At 54.8% G+C, this 9,624-nt stretch overlaps 1 protein-coding gene across 1 annotated transcript; it reads right to left on the reverse strand.

The window, feature by feature from the left end:
• Positions 1-317: 317 nt before the first annotated feature.
• On the reverse strand, positions 318-5,475 carry LOC141512421 (zinc finger protein 28 homolog). The gene is made up of 4 exons (XM_074221347.1): positions 5,254-5,475; positions 4,921-5,009; positions 4,465-4,591; positions 318-1,131 (listed from the first exon to the last, which is right to left on the reverse strand). Exons 1-4 carry the CDS (start codon positions 5,468-5,470, stop codon positions 1,091-1,093), a joined length of 474 nt encoding a protein of 157 aa, XP_074077448.1. The 5' UTR covers positions 5,471-5,475; the 3' UTR covers positions 318-1,090.
• Between the last annotated feature and the right edge of the window lie 4,149 nt (positions 5,476-9,624).

The raw sequence follows: 9,624 nt of genomic DNA on the forward strand, positions 1-9,624 counted from the left end.
CTCTCACTGATCTTCCCCATAGCCTCCACCCTTGCAACAGAGGCAGAGGCATGCCAAGCCCCTTCTCCAGCCTTACCACTGTTGTGAGTTCAGTCAAAGCTGCTTCTCCCCGAACCCCACGCCTGCTCTGAGCTGCCTGCCTTGACATGGACCGTCTGCCATGTCTGTCTGCCTGGCACTCCCACCCTGCCCCATCCCACCCCCACAGCCATATACTTATTTTGTATATAATTTACACACATGCTGCTGTTTCCCACCCTGACCTCCCAAATATCCTATCCCCAGTCCCCAGGTCCTTGCCTGGAACGCAGTAGCAGTCAAATACGTTTGTTGATTGATTGATAAATTTATTTCCAGTTCCCGCCCCCCTGCCCAAGTTTTCTTTTGCAAAAGCAGAAGGGAGGGAAGGGCACTCTCATCTCTCTTCTTTGGGACCGAGCTTCATCAGTGTCATCTTTTCAAAAATATATTTTATTGATCTTTTATTTTTGTACTAAATACACTTCCTTATATTATCTGTCCAGTCCCTCACCTCAAAAAGGGGGAAAAAACCACATGTCATCAAAACTAGCCAGCCCTTGGTCAACGTCGGACATTGGGGCCACACTCCCCACACATGCTTCAGGGCAGAAGTTGGAGAGCCGGCCTTCTGATGCCTCTCCTTTGGGAGGAAGGTGGCTCGACTTCAGGTTGTTATCAAAGGAATCAAAATGGCAGCTTCAATGGGTATCTGAGGTGGAGAAGGGGAGACATGACCCTGGGAAGGAGGCTGGAGAGCTGAGGAGAGTTTCACAGAGGCAAAAGGAGAGCTGTACAATTCACTGGAGCTTAAAAAAGGGTGTGAGGCTCTTCCAGGAGATAATTACAATACCAAGCATTTATAGAGAGCTTTAAGAATGCAAAACACTTTACACATATTATATCATGTGATCCTCACAACAACCCTGGGAGGTAGGAGCTATCATTATCCCCATTTCACAGTTGGGGAAACTGAGGCAGGAGAGGTGAAGTGACTTGCCCTGGATCACAAAGCTAAGAAGTGTCCAAGACAAGACTGAACCCAGGTGTTCCTGAATGCAGGTCCAGAGCTCTATCCACTTCGCCCTCTACTTGGACGTTCTGAGGAAGAAGCTGCTGGTCCTCCAAAGAATGACGGGGGACCCACAGAATCCACCAGGCGAGAGACCATCCAGTCAGGACCAGGGAGGGAGAGAAGAGGAGGAGGAGGGTTAGTGATTCCCTTTTGGAGGCACCACCTGACTGTCCCCTGGACAACCACCTTAGGGAGCTCCCGAGACTCTCCAAAGAGGATGACTTCCCCCCGACCGGGGGTCCCCATGGGACGAATGCTGAAGGCGTTGCAAGCATTGCCAAAGATTCTGACTCCTTCGGCACTTAAGACCCCAGGGACATTGGCTGGATTTTCCTCGATGTTCCCATTGAAAACAAGAGAAGGAAAAAAATTCCTCTGGGAAGTTCCCCACTCTCTTCGAAGGTGGCTGTGGTCCCCAAGAACAGGGTTGGTGGAGGCTCCCCAATGAAGCCTGTTAAGGATGGCTGTGTCTAGCTGGGTATGGGGCAGATCCAATCAAAAGGGTTTGTTTTTCGTTAAGGTTTTTTTTTTTGTTTTTGCAAGGCCAGTGGGGTTAAGTGGCTTGCCCAAGGCCACACAGCTAGGTCATTATTGTCTGAGGCCGGATTTGAACTCAGGTACTCCTGACTCCAGGGTCGGAGCTCTAGCCACTGCACCACCTAGCTGCCCCAATCAAAAGGGTTTTAAGTATAAAAGGCTTGGAGGAGAGCTCCCACTGTCCATGTACACAGCCCAGCCAGGGTGTCCACAGGCAGCGCCCGGCCCTGGGGCCAGGCCCAGAGTGCAACTGGGACCTGGGCAAGCACCTCAGACCCCACTCCAGCCTCCCCTGGATGCTGGCAGAGGTGCTCACAGATGGACCAATGCCATGATTATTACACAGTGACTAACTCTGATGCAGAAAGATGACGTAGAGTGCTGAGGAGGCAAAGAGGAAAATCAAGTCCAACCACTCCAGGGTCTACATCACAATGCCCCAAACTGGGTCAAGAAGCAAGAGGCTAAGTGAGCCTAGAGCTCTGCCTTGGCGGGATGAGACCCGGGACTGGAGAGCGAGAAAAACGGGGGGGGGAGAAGCATGGCTGAGAGACTGGGGCCATGCCACCCATGGAGGAGGAGGAAGCTGAAGACCAGGTGGATACAGGAGTGTGGCCAGAGTCAGCTGGGAGGGAGGAGCCTCAGAGTCCCAGGGCTGGTTGGGGCGCGTGCCCTTTGCTGCTCTTGCCTCCCTTTCTCTCATTCTGCCTTTCTTGTCTCCCGTGTCTCTGCTCCCTCTTCCTCTTCCCTCTCTCCCTTTCTCTCACTCTGCTTCTCTTCTCTCCTGTCTCTGCTCCCTCTATCTCTTCCCTCTTTCCTTCTCTCTCTCTCTCTCTCTCTCTCTCTCTCTCTCTCTCTCTCTCTCTCTCTCTCTCTCTCTCTCTCTCTCTCTCCAGAAGCCAAGCAGCCAGGACTCCTTGGTCTCGCTCCCTCACTGCCTCCCTGTTCTCTCAGAGCTGATCGACTTTGCTCTGCAGCGGGGTGGGCAGTCCGTCTTCTGCCTGGCACCCAGTATGGGCCTCTCCTGGTCCTGAAATGCCCTGACTCCTGACCCCCACCCCCTTGACGCTTGGTCTCCTCTGTCTCCAACCTTGGGAGTTCTAGCTCCCGTCCCCTTGAAGGCAGGACCTCTTCTGGCCCCTTTCTCTGCTCAGAACCAGCGGTAAATACTTCAGAAATCCCCATGGCCCAACTTCCATTCTAGATGGGGTGCTCACTAACAACCACAACCACCGCAGCGCTAGCATGGACAGGCGCTACGCTAGCACGGACAGCGTACTCCTGGATTGCAAAGCACTTGACACACATCTCATCTGATCCTCAGAACCGGCCTGGGAGGGAGGTGCCACTATTATTCTTATTTTACAGATTAGGAAAGTGAGGCAGGATTCAAACTCAAGTCTCCTGAACCCCAAGGCCCTTGCTCTGTCACCTAGCAGCCTAACTAATAAAGAGGGGGCTGAGTGCCAAGGAAGATGGGAGGGGAACCCTGAAGGGATGTGACCTGGCCTTCTAGAACTGAAGAGAGAAGAAGGCTGCCACCACTGGACATGTGCTCTAAGCTTGAAGACTCATCCTGGAAGGTGGGGAACCCTCAGGAAACATCTGAGGCAGAGGAAAGGCGGCTTTGTCCAGGGACAGACATGGTGGCAGAGGCAGTTCCCCAGCTGCCTGGGAAGCATGGCCAGGTGGGGGTTGGGGGGGCGCGGAGGATGGAGGTGGCTGAAAGGCCTGCCCAAGGATGAGCACAGGTGCTCTTTGACAAGGGTGCGAGGAGGAAAAGACCAAAGAAGGGAGTGACCCTTGGCCTGGAGAGGGCAGGATGGCACCAGAGCAGCGACGCTGCGCAAGGCTGGCCAAGCACCTGACAACTAGACCCCCTCCCCTCAACAAAGAGACTTCTGTTTTCTCTGCTGAAGAGAATGGCCACAGTTCCTCCCCCAAAAAGAGCATCAGGTGCGCCAATGCCAGGGAACCTGGAAAGCGCACAGAAAGGGGGAGAAGGCAGCTCTGCTGAAGGGGCAGTCTGCAGAGAACGGCCCATGGGCCGCAGAACTCCTGGACCAGATCCCTAAAGGCCAGCCGGCGAAGACAGGAAGGAAAGCTGGGCTGGCCCGGCCAGGATTTGGGAGTCTAGGTGGTGGACTCAGCGCGAGCTCAGGGTCCCCACTACAAGAGCAGGTGGGAGGGGCCCTGGCTTGTGGGGTCTCCACTTGTGTCAGTGACTGGGATAAAGACCTGGAGGTCGAGATGATACTAGCTGGGGGGACTCCAGTCTGGAATGCTGGGCTCAATTCAAGAGGAAACGTGGGAAGTCTTACGTTTGGTCCCAAAACACCAACCTCACAAAACCAGCTGCGGAGGCCTGAAGATCTGGGGGGGTGTGAGGGGTCTGCTGGCTCCCGAGGGGTCAGAGGGGTGAAGGGGCAGTCAGTGATGGGCTGCCAGGAGGAAGGCATGGTCCTCCTGGACGTAAGTCAGACCTCCCTGGAGGGCAGGGTCAGACTTGGGTGCCAGGAATTAAGAAGGGCATCCAAAACATGGGGTGCACCCAGCCAGAGCAGGGAAGCCAGGGGTTCAGGCCACAGGAAGATAGGTCAAAGGTCTGGAGCAAAGAGGGGCGAGGATCACAGGGTGGCCCTTCCTGGGGATTCCCTTCAGGGACAGGAGGGGATCCATGGCCTCAGGGTTCCTTCCAACTCTGGGACCACCAGGAGGTAAAGGCAGGGTCTCCCCAGGACCCTCCTCAGCACCAACATCTGGGAATCCTGCTCCTGGCCAGGCAAGAGCCCCCTGGAGGGAGGATGTACCCCGGGTGTGAGCCCCCGCCTTACCCAGGGACGCCAAGTTCCTGTAGTTCTCCAGCATCACCTCCTTGTAGAGCTGCCACTGGGCAGGGCTCAGGCACCCCCATTCCTCCTCGGTGAAGTCCACGGCCACGTCCCTGAACGACAGGAGTTCCTGCAAAGGAAGAGAGAACACACGGGCTGGACCGGGGGACCCCAGGGCAGCGGGATGGGGTGTCGGCCCCGCTCCAACGCCCTCTGGGGCCAGGCTGCTGCCTCGGTTTCCTCACCCAGATGCCCTGAGGACCCTCCCCGCCCTGACACAGACCTGGGGTCCATGGAGAAGGCCCCCGGGAGGGGGAGGGGGCTCTGTAGGTCTGGCTCTGGGAGGCCGCGCCTCCCTCCTGCAGGGGGGCGGCCAGCAGACTGCTCCCCGAGGCCCGGGGCCCCCCAGAACTCGGGAGCCCCGAGGCCAGTGCTGGGGGAAGGGGGGCCCCGACTCACCTGGTCTAGGGCCAAGGGGACCCCGAGGGCCCCGGCGTCCTCCTGCAGGCTTCCCTCATGGGGAGGAAGGAGATTCAGAGACATGAGACCTGAGGGCACAGAGGAGCCGGGCTGAGGCCTGCCGGGGCCCCCCAACCCCCGTGTCCCCGCGACGTGTCTCACGCCGGCCGGTGCCAGCTCCTGGGGCCACCAGGAAGGGCAAGGGCCAGGCCAGGGGTGGGGGGGCGCCCCCCAGGCCCGGGGGAGGGGCGGGCTGAAAGAAACATTTGAAAAATCAAAACCATCAACTACTATGGGGGTCGCGGTGGGAAGATGACAGGGAGCCCCCCGCACCCCGATCTGCACCAGGCGGCTGGCGGGGCCCAAGGGCAGAGGGCGCCCAGGGCCGGAGGGCTGGAACCCAGGCCCCGGGGGCTCCCGGCCGCCTCCGCCCCCCACCCCCCCGGGGCGGGCACCGTGCGAGCCCCCGCGCCCCTCCTTCGGCGGATGGGGTTCGGGGGCGCCGCCTCTGCGCATGCTCGGGGCAGGCGCCGGGGCCCCCCCAGCGCATCCCAGCCTCAGCCGCCCCTGCGGACACCCAGGCGCACCCCCACTCCCCTCCTCCCCGACCAGGTCCGTGACGTCACGAGCCCCCCTCCTCCTTACCCAGGTCCGTGACGTCACCCCCCACTCACCTCTCGCTCCCCCTGCGCTCGCTCCGCTTCCTGGTCCGCTCCCCCCTCGATGTGCGCCTGCGCACCCGGAGCCGCCCCGAGGTCTGGGCGGAGGCCGAGCGAGCGCGGAGACTTCTGGGAATCCCGGCGGGGCCGCGCCGAGCGCAGGCGCGGGGGCGGCGGGCGGCTCGGCGCGCATGCGCCGCCTCCCCTCCCCCCCGCGGCCCGGGGGCGCATGCGCGTGTGCGTCCCCGGCTCCCGGGCCTGCGGGCTTCCCGCGCTCCGTAGCCTCCTCGGTCCGGCCCCGCCGTCGCCTCCCGGCGGGACCCCAGGCCTGCACCCCCGGATCGAGGCCCGGCGGCCGCGGGGGCTCCAGGAACCGGCCCCCGTCGGGCCTCCCGGGGGTCCCGGGGCCGCCGAGGGAAGCCCGCGCGCGGCCAGCAGAGAGCCGCCGGGCCGGGCCGGGCCGGGCGGGCCCAGGCGGCCGGGGGGCTTGGCTTCTCTAGGTGTTGGGGTGCTGCGGCAGGAGCCCGGGCCGCCCAGGGGCCTCGGCTCGGGCAGCCTCCGGGGGGGCCCGAGCTTCTCCTCACGCCCGCCTGCGCGGGCCGCTTCGGCCTGGCAGTGCCTTGTGCCCGCGCTGGCAGTGCTGGGTCGCCCTCCTCCGGCCCGGCCCGGCCCGCCTCCCTCCAGGGCCAGGTGCTGCCCGTCGCGCCCTCGTAAGTGATTCTTGCCCCCCTGCCCCTGGACCTCCCCCGAGAACATCTCGCCTTTCCGTTCCGAATTGCCCCAGAATGTGCCAGTCGTTTGTAGGCTCAGGCTGGGCCTCGAGAAGGGGCGAGGGAGCACTCTCCGGGGCAGCTAGGTTGCGCTGGAGTCAGGAGGACCCGAGTTCCAGTCCAGTCTCAGACAGTAAGTAGCTGCCTAGCCGTGTGACCTTGGGCGAGTCACTTAGCCCCCTTGCCATAAATACATTTTTTTTAAAAGGCCCACAAATAGTTCTTTTTGTTTGGCTTCTCGAGCTATTTGGGTTCCAGTCAGCAGATGCAGCTGATGGGTGAGAGTCTTCCTGGGCCCTCCAGATGGGCAGACCGAAATAGTCTTCAGCAGCTTGGTGTCAGAAGTGGTTGTCTTTCATTGTCCAAGAAGACCAGCACAGCAGGGAGGTGGTGTCTCCACCCGCGGGTAAACTGGATTTGAGTGAGGGAGGTCGGGCTACGGATGGCACCAGCCCCACTTTCCTCCTCCTGAGCCATCTGGGCCCAGTGGTCAGATAGAGATGAGCCTGGGGGTGAGAGATGGGATGACTAGGAACACCCAGAAAAGCCGCTGTGTCTTCCATCACTCGGGACAACTCTCTTTCTCCTCCAAGGGTGAGTCATTTTCCCTTTAAATCTGTCCAAATGAAGCCAAATTGAAATAGAACCCTGAACATTTGGATGGGATGTTTCTCTCTGTGCCTGTTTTCACCTCATAACTCACTGATCAGAATGCTTCTTTGGATTCATAATCTGTTGGCCAAGACTCAGTCTGACCTCCCAGTCGCTTTGCCTCCTTCCCAAGACTTGTTCTTAGGGATGATCAGAAGTCATTTTACCCATTTGCCTCAGTCTCCTCATCTATAAAATGGGATTAATAATAACATTGACCTCCCAGTGTTGATTGACGTTGAAAGGGGGGGGGGGCCCTCAGGGTTGGATGTGTGAACATCCTGGCTCAATGGGAGGCTCTCTTTATTTTCCAGTCATTACCCAGCCTGAATCTAAGTGTTTAAACTTGAATTCATGGCCCTTATCTTCTTCCTTTTCCATTGAGTAATAAGCAGACTTTCTTTCTCTAAAGAGGTTGTAAGCCCAGGGAGACTGGGAGAACAGATGTTCTGACCCATGTTAAGACCCAGATAGAAGAATAAGCTCTTTGCTTATTCTTCCAGCCTCCCTCCTGACTTCAGACTTTATATTACCACTGGACTCGGCACATTGTCATTGTTGATTTCATAGGGTCTGGAGTGTCTTAAGTTCTCAGGCTGGAGACCCAGGAGCCTTCAGTGCTCACAAGGTGCTCCAATCCTGGACAAAGTTGGACTGTTGCCTCCCTGGTCTAAGCTCTACAATTTCTTGATCTGAGTTTAGGTCTGAGCAATGGGTCTGTGGACTTGGCTGTCTGGGGTCACATAGGGAGCAAAGATCAGAGTGGCATCCTTCTTATGTTGGACGCTGCTCTGGAACAAATCTTTATTTTTCTTAACTTCTGAGGTTATATATTAAATAAGCTAATATTTCCACACAAAATAGAACAAAAAATTGTGACTCTACAAATTAATTGCGAATTTCTAGTATGTACCACCTGATTTCCCCTTTTAAATATATGATCAGTTGTTCTATTATAACTACCAGTCTGGGTAAACCAGCCTTCTTACTCTTCTCATCCGTGGCACTCCATCTGCAGCCTCCAGTACTGTGCTCCGGGGAGGTCCCCCCTGCTAAGATTTCCCTTCCTTTTTCCCTTCATCTCTTAGAATTCTAAATTCTCTTTTAAAATTCCACTCCTATGCCTTTCTCAATGTCTCCAGCTGATAGCACCTTCCCACCAAAGTCATCTTGTATCTGAATTGTGAATCCATCCATCTGTGGATAAGTTGTTTCCCCAGTGGAGTGACATGGACTCAACTCCTCAAAGGCAGGACTGTTTGCTTCCTTTGCCTCCTTCCTGTTTGAAAGAGGGCCAGATCATTATAAATTATTAAATGCAGGTTGATTGATTGAATGAATTATGGATTTTATATGATTTATTTGATTTGGAAAGCGGGTTTTCCTAAGCACATTTCAGGGGACTGTGCAGCCAAGGATATCTTAGGTGAGAAGCATGATGCTCTAGCCCATTTCTGTAATTGGTACAGGTGCCCTATTAAAATCTGTGGGTACACACTTGGAAGAAAATGTGTTTTTTGCCATGACTATGGTATCTTTGTTGCCTTGTTTAACTGTGCATTTGTATTCCAAAGGCTTTGCATTTCTTTCATTTCAGTTGAAGGGTAAGAAGAGGAGTGGGTATCCATAGGGTTGTCAACAAAAAAGGAAAAAAGAAGAGAGGGCCATGGAAGCATTTTTTAAATGTGAAGAAAACATCCAGAAGGAGGCCCAGACAAGCAGGATAGCTTTGAACATAACATAGAATTGATCATATTTTTATTCTTTTTTATGAATATTTTATTTGTTTTCCAATTATATACAATAGTAGTTTCTACCTATCTTTTCTGTAAGGTTTTGAATTTCACAATTTCCACAGAAGGCAGTCTGATAATCTTTGCATTGTTTCCTTGCTATACATTGATCGAAATTGTTGAGAGAGAAATCATATCCTTGAGGAGAAAATAAAATATTAGAGATAGCAAAATTATGTAGTGCATGAGACAAATTTTTTTTTTTAATTGAAGGTAATAGATTTTGGCCTTTGTTCAAACTCCACAATTCATTCTCTGTCACAGCTAGCCTAAGATTGTCCCTGATTATTGCACTGATGCAGTGGGAGTCACTGGAGTTTAATGAGCAGAGAAGTGACCTAGTCAGATCAGAATCACTTTGGGAATAAATGGAGGATGGAGAGGAGTGAAAGGGACTGGAGGCAAGCAGAACCCCTGCCACCCCCTCTCCCATCAGCAGTCTATTACAATAGATTGAGTGAGCCATTCTTGCTACATGAAGTATTTCCTAAATTCCCTCAACTGTGTTTTAAGATTAATGTCTTTACTCCTATATTTCTGATCAAAAACTGGTTTGTCCAACTAAGAATGTTGTCTCTGTGTATAAAACTGTCAACCTGTCATGTCAAAGTCTGTTCTTCTCTATCTCAATGTTGACTTGGCCTGTGTTAATACTATACTTGGTCAGCTTTGTAATAGCACCAATAAATTCCTATACCTGGAAGGAGTAGACATGTGTGGGAGATGCTTTGGGGGCAGAAATGGTGAACTTTAGATTGGGAATGAGGGCTGAGGGAGAGTAAGGAATAGAAAATAATGAAGTGACAGGTCTTGCCCATAACTCACATAACT

Source organism: Macrotis lagotis, chromosome 1, assembly GCF_037893015.1.
Source record: "Macrotis lagotis isolate mMagLag1 chromosome 1, bilby.v1.9.chrom.fasta, whole genome shotgun sequence".
NCBI classification, from domain to species: Eukaryota; Metazoa; Chordata; class Mammalia; order Peramelemorphia; family Peramelidae; genus Macrotis; species Macrotis lagotis.

Excerpts from the sequence above, each read along its gene's own strand:
- LOC141512421 (XM_074221347.1), bottom strand. The coding sequence starts at position 5,470 with ATGCGCTGGGGGGGCCCCGGCGCCTGCCCCGAGCATGCGCAGAGGCGG. Across the intron at positions 5,010-5,253 it reads GCCGCCTGGTGCAGATCGGG|GTCTCATGTCTCTGAATCTC; the intron begins GTGCGGGGGGCT and ends CTGTGCCCTCAG. Across the intron at positions 1,132-4,464 it reads CAGGAACTTGGCGTCCCTGG|CTTCTTCCTCAGAACGTCCA; the intron begins GTAAGGCGGGGG and ends GAGGACCAGCAG.